The 19,380-nt window shown below is 41.2% G+C and overlaps 1 protein-coding gene across 2 annotated transcripts in view; it reads right to left on the reverse strand.

The window, feature by feature from the left end:
* Positions 1–1,459: 1,459 nt before the first annotated feature.
* The window catches only part of LOC145434068 (uncharacterized), a 169,864-nt gene continuing 151,943 nt past the window's right edge, over positions 1,460–19,380 (reverse strand). For both annotated transcript variants that reach the window (XM_080311354.1, XM_080311352.1), the window contains 17 exons: positions 18,627–18,761; positions 18,071–18,208; positions 16,879–17,013; positions 15,078–15,212; positions 12,745–12,876; positions 12,543–12,677; positions 9,944–10,066; positions 9,752–9,883; positions 8,025–8,162; positions 6,856–6,990; positions 6,664–6,798; positions 5,966–6,100; positions 5,404–5,544; positions 5,182–5,345; positions 4,318–4,540; positions 3,581–3,711; positions 1,460–2,051 (listed from right to left, as the gene is read on the reverse strand). In XM_080311354.1, the coding sequence (XP_080167480.1) occupies positions 1,764–2,051; positions 3,581–3,711; positions 4,318–4,540; positions 5,182–5,345; positions 5,404–5,544; positions 5,966–6,100; positions 6,664–6,798; positions 6,856–6,990; positions 8,025–8,162; positions 9,752–9,883; positions 9,944–10,066; positions 12,543–12,677; positions 12,745–12,876; positions 15,078–15,212; positions 16,879–17,013; positions 18,071–18,208; positions 18,627–18,761 (2,555 nt within the window). In that variant the 3' untranslated portion in view covers positions 1,460–1,763. The remainder of the gene's footprint in view (positions 2,052–3,580; positions 3,712–4,317; positions 4,541–5,181; positions 5,346–5,403; positions 5,545–5,965; positions 6,101–6,663; positions 6,799–6,855; positions 6,991–8,024; positions 8,163–9,751; positions 9,884–9,943; positions 10,067–12,542; positions 12,678–12,744; positions 12,877–15,077; positions 15,213–16,878; positions 17,014–18,070; positions 18,209–18,626; positions 18,762–19,380) is intronic.

A 19,380-nucleotide genomic window follows, 5' to 3' on the forward strand; every position in this document is an offset into this window, starting at 1 on the left:
GTACAACGAAAGATACTTTCCTACATTCTCGAGTATAAAGTGTTTGTTTTGTTTGTTTGTTTTGTGGTGTTCATGGTGTTTGTCAACTACTATGGTCATTTACACCAGGCCGATATTCTTCATTATTTTCCGTAACTGCCAACATATAGCACGGCCCACCTCTAGGCTTTTTTGTAAGACACCGCTTACGCGGATGAGGTGGCGAGGAGGAGCCTAGGTAAACCTCCAACACTTAGCTATCGGAATTATGAAGTCGACCTCGGTCGGAATCGAACCCACACCCATTGGTGTTGCAGCCGCGGATTATACCACTGCGCTATCTCAGGTAGAAAGTGTCTGTTCTTACTAAGTAGCTTGCCAAGAATGGAGAAAGAACGTTCAACAGCAGCAGTTGTTGGCTGACAACACTGAAGTTGTGTGCACACTGCTTGCTGGTGATGCACCGTGTTGCTTCATTCTGACAATCTTGTCTATATCACAATTTTTCAGCTTGCGCTTCTTGATGTAAGAACCATACAATGCCCAAGCAGTCTTGCTTCAGTTAGGATATTGCGGTACGTTGACCATAAAACCATGTCACTATTTGTTTCATTTGACCGTTTATGATTCACAATGAGCAGACGATGGGCCGTTTACAACGGTAGGCCTATAAAGTAGGCTACAGGCTGTAAATTATCAAATGATAAGTTCACAGACAGCGCAAAATCTACGATACAAACGAAATGTAGAGGTCAAAAAATGTTTGATTTTGTAAACAATTTTGACAAATTTTGACCTAACGCTACAATTTTGACCTAATTTTGACTTTTTTTGACATGTCAAAAACAAATCGCCCTAGTTATCATATGTTGGGCTCGCTGCGACGAATACGATCGCGCATGGATGTGAGATTATAGATAACTAACCTACGTAGGTTAGTTATCTATAGTGAGATACCTAGCAAAATAGCTTATACTACAGCAGCCATGCATGTGAGGAGGGTTGGTGTGATTGCATGCAATATAAGGTCAGTCGCTATATGCAAAATAAGGTCAATCCGCGCACAATACAGACCATTTTCCTACTGAACCTAACCCCAAACCCTATCCTATAACACTAAGGACGACAACCTCCACCCTAACACTAACCCTAATTACCCTAACTGTAACTCTCACCCCTACGCACCCCCACCCTAATTGCCCTAAACCCCAACCCTAATTAAACCAACCCCAGTAAAACACGCTATCCCCAACCCTAAGGATCCTCGCCCAACAATAAACACACCAACCCCAACTGTCCTTATTCTACATATATTGGGGCTGACCTATTTGCATGTGACTTAGCTTATTTTACAGGCAGGTACATGCCAACCGTCCAGCACCAAACTAAACGTAATGACACTGTACATTCCCCGTCGATAAAGTCCCTTGTCTCTGGCGGTCACAGGCTTCCACGTGACCGCACGACTTTTCACCCACAATCAATAGCAAACCCAAGTATATTTTAGTTTACATGAAGAATTTTCGGCGATGTTAGTCGGAAAGATAGATAACAACGAAACAACAAGGTAAAATACTTCTACGAATTTTGTAAAACGCGTCCCACGCGAATCGTCGAATGTCATCGAAAGGCCACGGCCGCCATTACACGGCGTCGTTACACGTAAATGAAAGAAATATTTACTAATACTTGGGGAGAGCTTGGCGAAAAGGGATGAGGTTTTGCGCAAAAGCGATTGAGTCCCCGACCCTTCAAGGGCGCGTATCTCTTGCGCCCATGGAAACCTATTGGTCGAATTCGCCGAGCTTATACGCCTCAGATGCACCTCTCCTAGCTCTTGCGCTGTCGCCCCGCGAAGGTTGAGGCGGTGCGCCGCTGCCAACATCGATATCTTCAGTATCGGGCGCACCCGAGCCAACATCCGTCTGGCACACTCCGTCGTCGAGGCGTTGGCTCATTTCTTCAAGTTGGTCCCAGCTGTTGAGCATGAAAAGGTCGTTCTCGTCCTCTACCATGGCGTCGATAGTTTTCCGGCAGCGTGGGTCCCGGGAAGCGATCCCCAGCACGTATAGCTGAAAATTGGAAATTGATTACGTATCATCGTCATCCCGAGGTGATCAGTAATGAAGTACTTTTACTTATATGGAGTCCTAAATCGTGTTTTCCCCAGTTGCACTATTTATTCGGGTGGTCAAGGTTTTAGACGACTTCCACTTCCACTTAAGTTTATCAGGCAAAACTACTTACTGTTTAGACTTTGTATTTTGTAAGGTAAAAATTAGTTTTCATATATATCTTTGTATCACTTTTATGACTGAAATTGTGATTAGAGCTGGGTGATAATGCCGCTGCATCGCTGTAACTGAATATTTTTGAAAATGGTACGGATATTTCTAGTGTCATTACTTATTAGTGGGGCGGTTTTTTTATGACATGTCAAAATTTGTCAAAATTTTGTCAAAATTGTAGCGTTAGGTCAAAACTTGTCAAAATTTTTCATGAAATTAAAAAAAATTTGACGTCTGCATTTTGTTTGTATCGTAGATTTAGCACTGTCGGTGAACTTATAATTTGATATTTTACCGCTTTCAGCCTATTTTATAGGCCTACCGTTGTAAACGGCTAATCGTCTGCTCATTGTGAATCATAAACGGTAAAAAAAACAAATAATAGGTAGACATGGTGTTATGGTCAACGTACCGCAATATCCTAACTGAAGAAAGACCTCTTGTGCATTGCATCATTCATATATAAGAAGCGCATGATGAAAAATTGTGATGTAGACAACGTTGTCAGAATGAAGCAACACGGTGTGCCACCAGCACCAGCAGTGTACGCACAACTTGAGTGTTGTCGGCCAACAACTGCTGCTGTTGAACGTCCTTGACAAGCTTCTTAGTAAGGACGTGCACTTTCTACCCAAGAATGTAGGAAAGCATCTCTCGTTGTACTACAAAATATTTTAATTATTTCTACCATAATACATATTGTAACCACTGGAATTCTTCATAGGGCCAGATTTCGTTAAAATATTGTTTTTTTCATGTAAAAACATGCCTGTTTCTAAGCCAAAAACGTTTTTTCAGGCCAAACTACTTCGTTAGGACAGTCAGTTCAAACCAGAAATTAAGATAAGTGGTGCAATTTTAACATTATGTGGGAAAACACCTAATTTGCATACGTTAGGTCAAAATTTGGTCAAAATTCAGTTTTTTTAATGTCAAAAAAAGTCAAAATTTTGATTTTTCAGGTCAAAATTGTCTTTTTTTCAGGTAAAAAAAAAACCGCCCTAGTTATTAGTCATTTTGCTTTAGTCGTGATGATGCTGCATGCAATTACGAAAGTATCCACCCGCGATCAACAACGAAAAGTATGCCGCTCGACCAAATCTACTTTTTGAAACTACTTACTTATTGGTTTTTCAAAACTTTTTTTTCTATATCCACTTGAAGTAATTTTGACATGTGTTGGAAATCGCCGCTTATACTGCGGTTTACGGTGTTACATCTATTTCTACTTGCGAACCAGCGATGCCTACTTTGCCCCCTCTGTCGTCATCGCTGATGGAAATATGGGCGAATGTGCAATTGTGCAGGCTTACCTTAATTCCGCGTTTCTTGATGTCCGCGAGGCCTTCCTGGAGACGGAACAAATCTGACGTGCGACATCCATCAGTAGCGATGAGAATCTCGTGCTCGATGTTGTCGTCTTTTTCCGGGAAGCTCCTCATCCCTACCAGAGGGAATCGCAACAGCTTGTCACGGAGTCGCATTAACCCGGATTTATCTGATACTGGTATCTCTTAGTTTATCCGTCTCGTGCTAATCGGAATAAGATGCATCGATTCGACCACTCGACATCTTGAATTTACGCGGAATGTGTGTGGCACAAGCTTTCAAACGGCCGCGAAGATTTTCACCATGTTTTTAAATGACGATTTCACCGGAGTGTCCGAAGCAGTGGCTGCTCCCCATAAGATTGGTTAGAGAGGCAATGATGAACGTCCATACGTGCCTTACGTTGTACTATTATTGGTTACTGGTCCACTGGGTTATAACAACTTAAAAATTCGGGATATTGTGTATAGCGTTACAACAAAAGAATTTCAAACATATGCGACAAAAGTTAATTTGTTGAAGTCCATTTTCCGCTATCCGACACTGCTGACAATCGATGCGTTCGCTGAGTCAGAGTATTGATTTTTGTTTGGCTTCACTTTGCAAATGATTATTCAGGTTAAGTCACGGATTTGGGGAAGAGTAGCCAACTGTACTCCAGAATAGATATTTACAAAAGCAGATACATCGGCCAACCTCATTCCCTCGATAAGTGACTTACCGGCCGATTGCTGGAAGAGCCATATGTTTGCTTCGGTAAGCGCGAGTCCAATGCGGGACCGGTAGCCACCAACGAAGTACGATTTATCAATAGCCGACTCAACATCGTCCACAGTGGAGTGATCGTCGAAATCAAATTGCATGCGACTGTACAACGCGAACGATGTCATGGCGATTTGAGACTCTTGAATTCCCACGCCACCTTTGATGTTCCTTGCCACCGACTGAAAGGTGTTGATAAGCACCACAAGTTGAAATACTTTTAATTTGCAAGATATTATAATCAAGCAAAATATGACATGTACTAAAAGAGTATGTGAACTCGACTATTAAAATTATATATCGAATAAAAGTTACTCAGAATTGCCGAGTATGCATTCGTATACATACCGATATCTATTTATCTATGAGTCCCTTTTCGTTTGCATGTGTAGATCAATGGCTAATAGCCGGGGTTCGCTGAGCCAGCCTCGGGGGCTGGGTGGAGGTCATGACACAAACCCATTCACATTGATTTTTAAGTACATATTTCAAGTATACACAGTTCAATTTATGCACCGGTAAGGTATGATGACGTATCAGATATCATAGATATTAGATATTAGATGCTAGGCCTACAGATGTATAGATCAATCAATTAATCCATTACGTGTTTCCCAACCATATTCGTATAAACACATAAGCCATATCTATCTTTCAGACCTGGGCTTATTTATTGGGAACCACCATAGCGTACAGTACAAATCACTAATCAGGGAAACGACGCTTTCTGGTCAAAATTTGCTTTCAAACCCTTTCCAAATGGTGAAAATAGGTTGATCACATCTGCCTCAAGTCCCAGCACCGATCAGCCGATCCCACTTACCTTGAAATTTGATTTAATCTTGTCAAAGTTTATCCGTCCTATGCTGCCCGATTCGTCCGCGATTAGCAGCAAGTCCCGCATGCTCGGCCTTCTCTTGTAACCCAGTACAGTGCCTACGAAGCGGCACACAAGCTCTTCGAAATAGACGCTGCTGCCCTCGCAAGCTGTAATTTCAGTTGAGGGAACTTTCGGTTACGGGCAATTGGCACTCGTTTCTCATACCCTTTTCTTCGTAAGGTAGAGCTTCGCTCGGACACGGTTCTCCAGCGCCCTCGGAACGAACGGTGACGGTTTGTCGCCTGCTTTGCACGCCGCCGAAACAACCGCTCCACTCGGTCCATTCCACGACGCAATCGATGCAAACTGAACAATGCGAGGATCAAAATTAACCTAACACAAAATGACTAATGTCATTGCAGATTAGTGCATTATTAGAAAATATATTCAGTTACCGAGATGCAGAGGCTATTTTTACAATTTCACTCATAACTGTGATGGAAATATATTGATGCATAAAAAAACCGTTCACGAAGATGTAGAAGTAGTGCAACACAAAACCCTTTGAGTAAGTAGTGCATATAGGAAGGCAAAACATATGCTTGAGTATAGTCCGAAAAGATAGAACTTCGTTACTGACCACCTCAGTGTATCGCGCACTTTTGAAAGCGACCACGAACGATTGACTGACAATACCAGGTGAGGCGTTGCCCCTATCTACCTCTTGAATCAACTTACATTATCTTCCGGAGATGCTCGTTGTTGCTATCTGTTACCTCGCACTTACCCTCAAATTCAACCTGTGGTGGCGCGCACTCTCGTCCCGCTCCAACTCGTGCGATAATCTCAACTTGCGACTTTTGTCTTTGTCCTTCTGCGCACTCCGACCAAGGACCCCATTCCATAACGCAGTCGACACATTCTGTCACAGACAAAGCAGATAAACGCGTTCAATATTTTGAACTCCAAATCATGTTCGGGATTCTATACTGAAATCCAAGTCCAAATAGACAATTAATTGCTAAAGAAATTAAAGCCATGCCCGAATGAGATAATGGCCGAAATATATTTATATGCCGCAAAAAAAATCGAAGATTTTAATAAATTTCATGTCATAGTCCAAACCAAATGTTCTAACGAAATAATCTTTCTTCTAATTACTCGAGTATGTTTAGTCTATTTACACAAATTGTTGTTGTTTGAGGTATTCATGATGTTTGTTGACTGCTATGCTCATTTACACCAGGCAGTTTTTCTCATTTTTATTCTGTAGATGCCCACTTTTAGGCTTTTATAAGACACCGTTTACACGGATGTGATGGCGAGGAGGAACCTAGATAAACCTGCAACTATTTTCACAAGTATTCTGATTTTTGGCAATTTCCTTTTCTAAATCAATAGTGTTTTAGGCCAAACTAACGACTGATTGCGTTTCATATTTTTGTCATGTAGAAAGTAGTGTTGATTGTTCTTTTAATTAATCACCTTCCGATTCTAGTTGCAGACTTTCGCAGGCTTCGCCGGCTCCAACAGGTTGCACTACGACATACTGCTCGCGCGTCCTTTCGCCAGAATCGCATAGCGACCACGGCCTCCACTCAACCACGCAATCGACGCATGCTGCGCGGAAATAAAAGAATTGGCGTCACGGCGCGGAGTTCATCTCAGATATTTTACCTTCCGATTCGGTAGTTTCTTGGGGACATGGGTCACCAGCGCCGACGCTCTGCTGTGATATCACCAAACTCCTCTCTCTAATTCCGTTCGAGCAAGTGCCCCAATCTCCCCAAGAACTTTCGCAGTGGAAACATTCTGCACGCAACAAAATACAAGGGGTTTGTCCCCTTGACACTGTGCTCCGTATTTATGCGCGTATCTCCCCCCCCCCTCCCGTGTATATAGGTCGAAAAAAGAGAAAATAACTAAAGCCTCATTGTAATATGCAGGCTTGTGTGTCAGCCATTTGCTATGAGTTGAGACGGTCAGCCTTTGTACTCGAGTACACGTAGAAGTAACGCCGTAAATTTCTACTAAGTTACAAGTATAAATATATATGCGATTTGCAGGAATGTCAAAGCTACTTCAATTTAAGGTCTGAAAACTGCTCCAGTTAGCAGTTTCAAAAAGTAGCTTTGGTCGAAGGGTCGCGTATACTTTTAGTAGTTAATCGGCTGTGGCTATACTCTCCAAACTGAAGGATGCAGCTTCTTATGGCAATTTCACTCATAAATGCGATGCGAACTTATCCTCAAACAACTTTCTACTTAAGTAAGTAGCTTTCCCTAAAAATGTTCCATCACAAGCGGAAGCATTTTAAATACATAACCACTTAAGTAGTCACTGCATGTTGGCCAAACTTATAATTGATTACTCTGAAAAAGTAAAAGTACTTCGTTACTGACCACCTCTGGAATATAGGCCTATACTTTGATAAGTGCTCTCACGTATGGAATATACGTATGGTGTGCCTTTTCTTCCCTTGAACTCATCATGATTAAGTATTACCGAGCCAAATGATGCAATTTTCATGTCAAGTATAATGTACCGAATTACAAATGCTATAGTCGATTTTCCTATACCGTGGTGGTTCTGTTGCAAATCACCCGACATAACCTGCGATAGCCGTAGGCACCTCCATGTACGAATACGCAAAGGTCGATTTACGATTCAACTCAACAGGATACAGGGAATATGCACGCGGTTTGTGTGTTTAGATTCCAATATGCAAATACAGAAACCACGGAAACATTTTATCAGCCCTGCCAGTTCATTTATTGTTGCGATAATCTCTAGGTATTGTTCAGGGACAACCCACTCGATGATTAATTTACCATGGGTACAATTACCTTCTACTTCCACCTGCAATAACTCAGGACAAGCCAACCCAGCACCAATCGAGTCCTCAACTATCTCTTGCTGTCGAATCCTTTCCCCTTGCGAGCATTCGCCCCATGCACCCCATCCTACCACGCAGTCCGCACAATCTAAAGAGAATGATAGACACAATATATGACGGTATGTATTGCTTGTGTAGATAGCCTGACAAATCTAATCGATGTTTTGCATTGATTAGATTATATAGCAGCATGAAAGGTACGAGGTGCATACTGCATATACTCGCTCAAAACTTCCAAGTATCACTTCAGCAAGCTATCAGGATTTGCATAATAGCAAAGGCATCGTGCAGTATCTTACCACCCCTAGAAAATACGGAGGTACAGAAAAACCAACCAATCACAAGTTTGTTTCCCCACCGGGAGCGATATCACCTAATGACGTCACTCTTTGAACTAATGACTTCGATTATCGCAGGGTCAGCGAACTCGTTCGTCTAATCTGGGGAAGTTGGTTAAACACTGCCGCCACGACACCAATGGTCGATGGTTCGAGTCTCGGCTCAGCCATGTTTCTATGTGTCGGAGGTTTATCTGGGCTCCTCATCGCCGATCCCGCTGTAATTACAGTGCCTTGAAAAGCCCAGAGGAGGAGAGAGCCGAACTCATGAAAGAAGGCAGCAAACGACCAGGAAAAGGACGCAAGAGAAAAGCGAAGAAATACCTTATGAAATTTACTGTGCGGGACCGAATGACCGAAGTGTTTACAAGCGCCAATTATTTCAATAAAACAAACAAACAAACATATAACTTTCATTCTAGAAAAAAAGTGACTTTCTTGTTTGTTTGGTGGTATTCACGGTGTTTTCAACTACAATGATCATTCAGAAAAGGCGATATTTTTTATTATGATTCTGTATTGGTCTACTTGCAGCAAAGCCCACTTATACTTCTAGAATTTTTTAAAGCACCACTCACGCAGATAACATCGTTCCTAATGTCGCCACTGGCTCCGGATCTGACCCGGAATTTCTTAAATTCGACGATTCTGAGAGAAGGCCACAGCGCCTTTCCTAACCCTATAGACACCGCCAGTGCTAACAGCGGTTACTTCATTTCGCAAGGCTGCCTGACTCGCATGCATGAGAATGGATTCGGGCATAGACGACTGAATTTGCAGATATTCGCTGGATTCGAAACAAACAATCGGACACGGCGATTGGGGTACTTGAATAATTTGTGTGGGTGTGGGTTTGAACGTTGAATGTCGTACTAAAAAGAGGTGCGATTGGCGTGGCCATGACGACAAAGGCGCCGATGGTATATCCCACAATTATTGAATTTGGCATTGTACCGTCATATTGTTCAACACGTCACAATGCAGCAATGGCGTTAATCGCCTGTGGCTACTTTGCAAATGGAAGGATGTATCTTTTTATGACAATTTCACTCGTACAAGCGATCAAAACTTATCACAAAACTCGTTTCAATATCCAAATCCTAAAATCTAGGTAGTTTTGCTGATAAAATGTGTTAAGTAGAAGTGGAAGTACTCTTGTTTGTTTGTTTGTGGTATTCATGGTGTTTGTCGACTACTATGGTCTGGTCATGTACACCAGGCAACGTGAGTAAGTACTGGAATAATCTGAAAAAGTATAAATACTGCGTTACTAGCCCCCTCTGCGTCCATGCCGCAGACCTGGCTCATATTATGGTGAAAATTTATAAAATTTACTTACAATCCATTTCCTCTCCGAGATCGGGACACGGTTCTCCGCCCGAACCAGGGTCTTTCACAAACTGCGTGCGTTTGATCATATTGTTCTCGCAAGCGCTCCAGTTGCCCCATTCGACCGCACAATCGCTACAGTCTGAAAAAGTACATCTTTTAAGCTCCTTCAAGTTTTCTTTCGCAACCGCCGAGCATATACCTTCGAACTCAACTTCCGGTACACGACAGGTCTCGCCTTCCGGCTGTGTTAGGACTTGCTCACTTCTCTCTCGCTGTCCGTCCACGCACTTGCTCCATTCACCCCAGAAGAGGAAGCAGCAGTCTGAAATGATCAGGCTGGTGATTTATTGTCTTGTGTCGGTCGGCGACGCGTTTTGTGCATTCTAATTCTTTAGAGTCCGGAATAACACAACAAGAACAATATAAGTAGTTATGAATAAACTAGTATACCCTCTTTATTTCAATATATACAGAGTATAGAGCTGTGCTTGCAAACGTTGTTACACAAAGCCCCTATAACCCTAACCCCGGCAAAAAGTTTCCTTGTGCCAACTTTGGGAACCACGGGTACAAAGTGATAGATTATATTCAAATTAAACTTACAAAATGCCGGTATATCAACAATTTACCGTCGGTTATACCTCTAGGTACGCAAATAAGATGAGCTCATGACGGATTTTCTTTCTAAAATTCTGTTCGAAGTCGCATTTTCGGTACAGTAAATCTGATAGCGAACTAAGTACGACCGGCCAAAGTCAGCATCAAAATCTAAAACCTCGAACGTTATGTTGTTTTTGTAAATATATCGGTTGGCGCGACGCACGATCATTTCACGACAACCCTTTGCGTGAGCACATTTTCATATCCCTTTCGATGTAAAGGACGGCCACTTTTACGTAGGGCCTTTATAAGACTCTATCTACTCAGCTGAGGTATGAATTTGTAATGGGAAGCTTACAGAATACTTACGCTGACATTGGTCATATGCAAAGGCGCATAGACGGGAAGAATTTCAGTATGGGTGATCTTTTTTAAATAATGAAGCAAAGCCAAGATTATTCATCGAGACGAAGTGAAAACTATTGATGTCAAAATACCCAAGTCAAAATTTGCCGGATGCAATCCAGAGTTGGATCAATTACAATAATTCAGTTCAATTGCAATTACTCCCTTGTATGTTTCAATTACATTACAATTACAATTACTGTTAAACATGTAATTAATTACAATTGCAATTACAATTACTGTTAAACATGTAATTGATGCGGTAGAGAGGTGTTCTTTGACAACCGTAGCGACGTAATTAGCAACAATCTCAAGCTATGCATGTCTCATTCATGATACGTAGAATACCCTTTATTCAAAAAAAACTCGAACGTATTCGAACTATTCCTAATCATGAGTACTGAAAACTTCAAACACAGAAAAATGTTTCAAGGGACTGTTGAAAACCAAAAGTTTGAGCGACTAACAGCGAATAGGCTGCAGGACAGTCAATGAAATGTAATCAAACGATTAGGCTACTCAGAGCTGAGTGAGGATAATGAACTGTAATTGGTAAGGCGTCAGCGCAAGGATGATACCGATAAGGTGTGTAAAATTAAAATAAATGCTAAAGGAAAGAACCTCCTGATAAATACGAATTACAACATTTTGGTTCGCATTTACATTTTCACTTGCTCGGAAACCGTTAGATTGCATTTGATGAACATTAGGGTGCGAAAATTTCTGGCCCCAGTAAATTTGGCCAAGATTGGAGGTAAGATTGGGATATAATCTCTACAAATGCGTGATCAACTTGAATGTCTTTTTGCAAGTGTTGAACGCAGCAAGCCTCGATACTGGTTAGAGATATTAAAAAAAAAAACTGACCGTGGTTTAGGAAATGGTTCAGCACAGGTTTCAAAAGAGTTTATTTGCTGTTCATTCATTTTTTAAATATTAATATTTAGTTTAGCCCACTGGTTACCTAACTTTTTTAGACACGCCTCCCTTTATGACAGAGAAATATTTCGTGCCCCCCTTATCGTCATATCACAGAATGAAACCAGAATGTTAGCAATCCTAACAGCTAGTTTGATGGTATGGAAGGTTATGACTGTTGATGAGAGAATTCTCTAATATGAAATTCGGACTATACACAAAGCAATAACTATGAAATGGAGGTGAATCGCGCCAAGCGCGGAAAAAATTTCAGTTTACCGGAGCTTCGCGCCCCCTTCAGATGCTTTCACGCCGCCCAATGGGGGCAAACCGTCCACGGGAGTACGCCATCCAGTTTGAGAAACCCTGGTTTAGCCTATATTGTAATTCACAAAGTTTTCTGTTGCTACTGAAGTATGGGAAACAGTTTAGCATTTCTGAATTATCTAGTTATAACGCGGCACGCATAGAACACCGATGTAAATAGGCTAATTATTACAGGTGGCGAATGTGTACCAAGGCCTTGCGGCCCCTCGTCGTCATCCTGGTCCGTACCGGATTTTCACTTGTGTGACGAATAAATGATTGATTATTTTATGTTATGATTGTCAGGATTCCACAACCATGTAATTGAAATTGTAATGGAGCAAAATTTTTAGCAAATTACAATTACAATTACAGAAAATAGAAATGCTTCAATTACAATTACAATTAAATTACATGAAAAAATGTAATTAATTACATTCAGCTCAATTACAAATTACAATTGATCCAACTCAGTTGCAATCCCGTCTATTGGCTCCCTGATATCGCTACTGAATATCCCACAAGTCTAGGCCGTTCGATGTAATCATTTCAACTACACGGAGACCTACCTTTTTTCTCCGTGGTTTGAGAAGGACAGGCTTTGCCCGACCCCACTGGCTCACTTTGCTTGATCAACGTGCGAGTGCTACCACCGAAGTCACACTCACTCCAATCCGACCATCCGTAAACGCAGTCCGCGCAAGCTGTACAACAAGGGTTGATCACGCGTAAAAGATACAGATGACACGTAAACGAAGGCAGTGTAAGCACCTTCGGACTCCTCTTCTAGCGGCGGGCAAGGATCCTCTTGTACCGGCTGTTGAATGATTCGCTGGCGTCTTGTGCGTTCAGTTCCGTCACATTCACTCCATTCCGCCCAGCCGAGTACACACACGGCGCACGCTGCATATGAGCGAATTATAACGGGCGGAATGTACAAAACATCGATACATAGGTTAATTTACTAGGTAGAAGAGGTCGGTAGTAACTAATTATAGTTATTCTATTTTCGATTACTGGAGTAGGCTACGTCTTGCAATACTACCCTACATTTTTCCTACTTTGCACCAACTCAATTGGATATATTATTTGACTACTTCCGGGTCGACTTAACAGGTTTTTCATGATGTTGATTTGAAAAGTATAAAAAGGAGTTGGGGTGTGTCTGCATGAGTTTTATCAGTGAAATCGTAATAAGAACTGAGCGAAATAGTCCCAGTATCAGGGTAACTGAGTATGTTTGCGAAAATCACACCTATTTGTAGTGTCATTGGTCATTTTGCGTTAGTCGCAAAGATCAGAGGTGACCAAAGTAATCAAGAAAGCTACTCAAGTAGAAGTAAAAGTAGCGACGGAAAAATCCGCTCAAATACGAGTAGAAGTACTTCTTCCATAAAGAACCTAAAACTACTTGAAGTCGAAGTAGAATTGACTGACTTCAAATCTACTCAAGTAAGTAAGTAGTTGTGAAAACGATCGTAATTCGTTCGCAGGGATTGTCAAAATCTGCAAATGGAGCTACGAGAAAGGTGCAGAGCTTGATTCATATTAATGCATACCAGGAGGTTTCCAATTTTCGACAGCATAAGCGTTCGTCCGCATGATGCGATGAAAATGATAGTATTGATATGGAAACGCGATATACTAATCCTCTGTTTTCTCGAACAGCACGTTTTGAAAAATATCATAGTATGGCACCCTCCCCCATATTATAAGGCACGTAGTTTAGTCGAAGAGCAATACGGAGAAGTTGTATCGGATACGGTGTAAACACTTCGCGCGATTAGTAAACGTTAATAGAAAATATGGTGAATCGTAAAAATGCCATATTGTGTAGCTTTATTTGGGAAAATTAAAGGCAGAACTATACACTTCCTTTTATACTTAAACATGTATGTTCTCCAGACAAAAGAACTGATACTGATTAGAACTCAAAATACGATACTGGGAATTGAAAGTGAAATAGAAATACTGTACTTCGAAAAACGGAAAATGTATTTCATGTCTTTAGTTCAGAAAGTTTCAAAGGTTGTATGCTAAACAGATTCAAAGCTTAAAAAAAGTCCGAGCCCACTGTTCCAGATAAGGACACGCCATGGACTGCTAGACTACGATATGATAAGTAAATGCTAGATTGCAAAACATCAGTTTCAAACGTTATGATGGGCCATATATACTGTGATGAAATATTTCGTATGGGCGACAATGCGGTGCGAACGGAGCCATACAACCCGCTTCCTAAATTATATTCACCGATACTTTCAGGATATCATATTGTTGACTATATATGTACTGTGCGCGAAGCGCGGCGAAAATTCGAGGCTTTACTCAACTTTTATAAAAATTAAATGTTGATACTCCGTGAAAACAGCTCCGAAATTCCTCAGGCTATCTTCCTGATTGGAGGATTAGACTACTTCTACTTGACAAACTGAAAGTAGCGAAAAGTAAGTAAGTAGATCACAAAATGTTATGAAGTAGAAGTAAAAGTAGCAAAAAAATAGTTCTACTTGAGTAAGTACTAGAAGTAGATGAAAACTACTTGAGTACTTCAAAAAGTAGAAGTACTTCGTTACTGACCACCTCTGGCAAATATACATCTTGCAATTTTTGAAAGTATATATCATCAAGTAGGAATTGAAAAACATGTGGAAACTTTTCCAAGGATAAATAGAAATTGGACATCATAAATGTACTCAAGTAATTAGTTTTGGTCAAAGGTTCGCATACTTTTAGCAGTTAATCGGAAGTGGCAAATTTCGAAATTGCAAGGTGCATCTACGCGACCAATGCAAAATGACCAATGGCACTACAAATACGTGTAATTTTCGAGAATACCGTGACGCAGGGGCTCTTTCGATCAGTTGTCATGAGGATCACAATCATAAATGTGATGCAAATATATCCCCAATCGGCGATCTACTTTACACAATCCAAAGTCTACAAAGTAGATTTGCATAAAATGCTATTAAGTAGAAGCAACGGTGGTTTAAAATATAACCACTCAATAAGTAGTATAATTAGGCAAAACGTTCTTGAGTATTCGTAAGACGTAGCATTACTTCGTTTCTGACCACCACTGCGCGTCACACGCATAATCATACCCCTGTAGTCGTCTTGCGGTGCCTCACATTCCTCTCCTGCCCCTTCCTTTTCCACTGCAACGAACTGCACCCGTCGTGATAAACCATCGATGCAAGATTCCCAGTCGCCCCATTCCAATTCGCAATCCACGCAAACTAAAACAGGAACAAGCTTTTCACAACGGAAACGAGGCGAGATCGGTTACGGCGACTTGTGATCAGACGTGGTCATAGCAGTCGTTGTTGTTACACTTTACACAAGTATATATTTAGAAGTAGTGACGTGAATTTGTACGCAATCACAAGCAGGCGTCGCGAATTTCGAGGCCTGCCAAGAATCCTTCCAGAAGAAGAAGAAAACGAAAGGTCCAAAATGCATTGAAGTATAGGTAGAAGTAATTAAGGACTTAGCATCGCCCACTTTTGGGCAGAAGGGCCAATGGATACATGAATAGGGGCGATGATTAAAATCATAATCCGTCACCGGGATACAGGATTATGCGTACGGTCGTAAGTGGTAGTAACGCCTTAAATTTATACTCAATAACAAGCAGAAGTAACGGAAGTGATACAAGTAGTCCCGAAACTACATTCCACTTTTCGAAATCAAGGGTGTTAAAAGAAAGTAAATTTGCCATTAAGGGTTCAAATGGAAATGGATGTAGGCAAAACGTGCGTGAGTATTCCGAAAAAATAGAAGTAATCTCTATAGTGCAGGGGTGTCAAACTCAAATCGCTCGCGGGCTAGACCAGTCAACTGATTCCAAAATGTTACCTCATGCTCTTGCTTTTCACTTGAATACCTTATAAGCATATATAGACAAGATACGGATCATCGGGTTTTAAAGTAGCTAGTCGCAACATCTTTATTCGCGAACAATGGAATTGGCAAAAATACGATGCTTGTCTGCTTGAAGACAGTCAAGAACCGCTAAAACAGTGGCGTTAACGACGATATAAGTTGATATGTTCTATACTCCAGTGGTAATCTGGCGTTAGCCCAGCATATGCGTTGTGAGGAATACAATATATTTAATTGGAGACGCGGACGTTGGTATATTGTTTATTATTATTAAACCGAGAGTCCGGTTTATCTCGTGTCTGTCGCTATACTGCAGTGGTTCTCCACCGTTTTGTCTTTGCGGACCCCTTTTGCACGATCACGGACCACGGCGGACCCCTCCAAGTTTTAGTAAACATTTTGCTCAATTATCGTGTAACTGTCATCTGTCCAGTAAAAATACTAACTGTAGGGTAGTGATAAAAAACAATTAAATGACTTTCTTGAAAATAACATCACATTATTTATGTCGAAATTGGGAAGACTTCAATTATTTCAAAGCGAATTCTGTAGATGCATTTCTTGAAATAAGCGGTCGTGTCTTGAAAATCTGATTCGATATGAACGAGTGTGTGAATGTGGTGATAAATATAGGAATTTTTCATTTTACTCAGAATTGCTTCGCGGGCCGCATGAAATCGTCTGCCGGGACGGATGCGGCCCGCGGGCCGTATGTTTGACACTACTGCTGTAGTGGCACCTGATATCGCAATTATGATGCGGAAGATTGTTATTCCCGGAAAGTTTCAAAAATGGATGTTTTTGGATATTGCAGAAAGTGCTGTTTTGAGGTGTGTTGTTTATCGCTCTTCCGTTGGATTGAGCGGGGTCTGGCGATTTTCGACATCTTCCCAAGACCACCTTATTTTTATGACAATTTATGTTTATTGATACAATGTTCACTGTACGCACATACATTTTGCGCCAACATACAACGACAGTAAATCAAGGGGTGATCATTTGGCTTACGAATTCCCATACCTTCAGATTCTTGCTGCAATGGTGGGCAAGCATCACCGTTACCAACTTGCGGTGTAGCGACGACTTGTTGCCTGGTTCTGAGACCATCTTTGCAACCGGACCATTGAGACCATTCCACGACACAGTGGGCGCATTCTGCAAAAAAAAGGACGGTGACTTTCATCGCATCTTGTTTGTTGTCAGTAAATTTATACGCAGAATGTCTAGATTTTAAAATTTCATATTCCATCTAACTATCTAATTTTTTTAGAGTTCTCATTTCCAAACGCATTTTGTCGAAATCGAAACAGCTATAGAAGCATAGTTGCTGTCAACTGCAAGAAAGCGAATTCAACCAGCAGCCCGATCGAAAAAGAAGGTTAATATCACTTCACCACAGTCGATGCTGAGACCGCCAATTTCGACTTACAAATAGGCATGTATGGAATGTTGCGGTACTTGACTTAAGCCTAGACATTACAGTGACGAAGCCCCTATACTAATTTACGCTGCAGATATATAGTATTATACAGGGATATCTAGTCTAGTCTAGATATCTAGATATCCCTGGTATTATATAACCAGAGCTGGTCAGTAACGAAGTACTTCTACCTTTTCGGGGTACTCAGGCAGGTTTTCCCTATTCGCAGTACTTACTCGAGTATTTATGATTTTAAACTAATTCTACTTCTACCTAGCAGTTTTCATTTTTTCAGGCAAAACTAGACCTGGAATACTTACTTTTTTTACTCAGTTGACAATAGGTACTTCTACTTCTACTTGAGTACCAACGATAACTAGTTTGACCTCTTCATATAGTTCGCTCTGTGGGTACTGCTTCGATACAAAAGGACCCGGGAAAATCGAGTGGTTGACTGGCTATCCAAGTACCGTTTATCATAACGTTATGCGAAGAAAATGTATAGGCAGTTCAAATGTACATATACATTACAGACCCTAAATAGTTATATTTGGTTGCTCGAAACTACCTACTCCCGCTGATAGACATAACTCATTTCAATCAACACTCGAGTCGGACACGCATAAATCAATAGATCATCTATCAAGCCACTGTTACACACCACACACCACATGAGAGTGTTTGTACTGGTCTATCAATCAAACACCTATCTTGGTCAGGCCTAGAAAAATGGGCGAGAGCTGCTGTTTTTTCCCCCATGAACAGCACGATATCACGATTGCATCAACTTACCTGTCGTTTCCTCTCGCAGTTCCGAAGGACAAGGTGTCCCTCCGTTGGTTGCCTCTTTGGTTATGATTTGGCTACGGATCGACAAGCTGCCATTACAGGCACTCCACTCTCCCAGGCCGACTTCGCATGGTGTGCATTCTGTCGACAGGCACTCTCGTAAAATAATGAAGCAAATGTTTTTCTAAATTGACGCGCATTATAATTATCGCGTTGTTCTTGTTGGGGTAAGATGATTTACGGACGTCTTGTAACGCAAGAGAAATGTTCATACTGAGACGTCTGTATGCGTAGCTATGCCTACTATTTCATTAGAAAGTTGAAGCTCGGATGTAAAAGGTTTGGGCTGTTACAGAAACATAAATAATGGTGTGAGATCGATTTCGTTATGCGTAGAAACATAGCGGATTTTGGGGACTGACGTCCCATCTCTGCAGTCCATTCCATGCTGACAGCCATGCAAGTATCGCAATACAATCGAAATATTTACACTCCTTGAGATGAAACCGGTCTCTTTGCGAGTGAAACAGCAAGATGTAGGTCCATACAATATTCTCACCTTGAGTTTGAGCGTCTAGCTCTGGACATTCCAACCCCGCTCCAACTCGAGGTTGAGTTATAGTTTGAATGCGGATACGTGTTCCGTCACTGCACTCTGACCAATCGCCCCATTCCAACGCACAGTCAATGCATGCTTAAATTTGCATTTATTATTATTATGAGGTAATCTATACGAATGATGAACTAAAGTACCAAACAAACTATGCATTATTGCGAAAGCCCTGCCAAAGTCTATTCAAATGAAGAAAGTAGGGCTTGTTTTTATAACAGGCTAAAAACTATCGGAATAAGACCAATCCGTTAGCCTACCTTAAGGGAGAGTTTAAGGTACACTGTGTTCTACTGTCGAACAATGGTTCAATCACCTTTTTTCTCCATAGCAAAATGTATTACCAGGAGGACAGCTTGCCCATAACAGCAAACGAAATAAAACGACACGTTTTTACTAGTTTAGGAGCAAAGAACGTAATTTAAAACGCATTCATTACCTTCGACTTATCCCACGTGGTAAAACTGCAAGTGCGTGTCATACCAAACTTTTTAAAAGCAGCTTGCATCTCGTTTAGGACCAGTCACGTGTGAAAGGTAGGAGAAATTTTTAAACAATCTTTGACGTCATTTAACAATACAATTTAGCGACATCTGACAGTATCGTAGAATCTGGCGAACGACGTCACATTTCTTTCAAAAGAAAACCAATACTCAAAATCGAGTTGGTGGTTTAACAGGACTTTACCAAATTATAGCAGAAC

Source organism: Botryllus schlosseri, chromosome 2 (genome assembly GCF_051294905.1).
Source record: "Botryllus schlosseri isolate E-star chromosome 2, Bs_hap1, whole genome shotgun sequence".
In the NCBI taxonomy this organism is placed as follows: domain Eukaryota; kingdom Metazoa; phylum Chordata; class Ascidiacea; order Stolidobranchia; family Styelidae; genus Botryllus; species Botryllus schlosseri.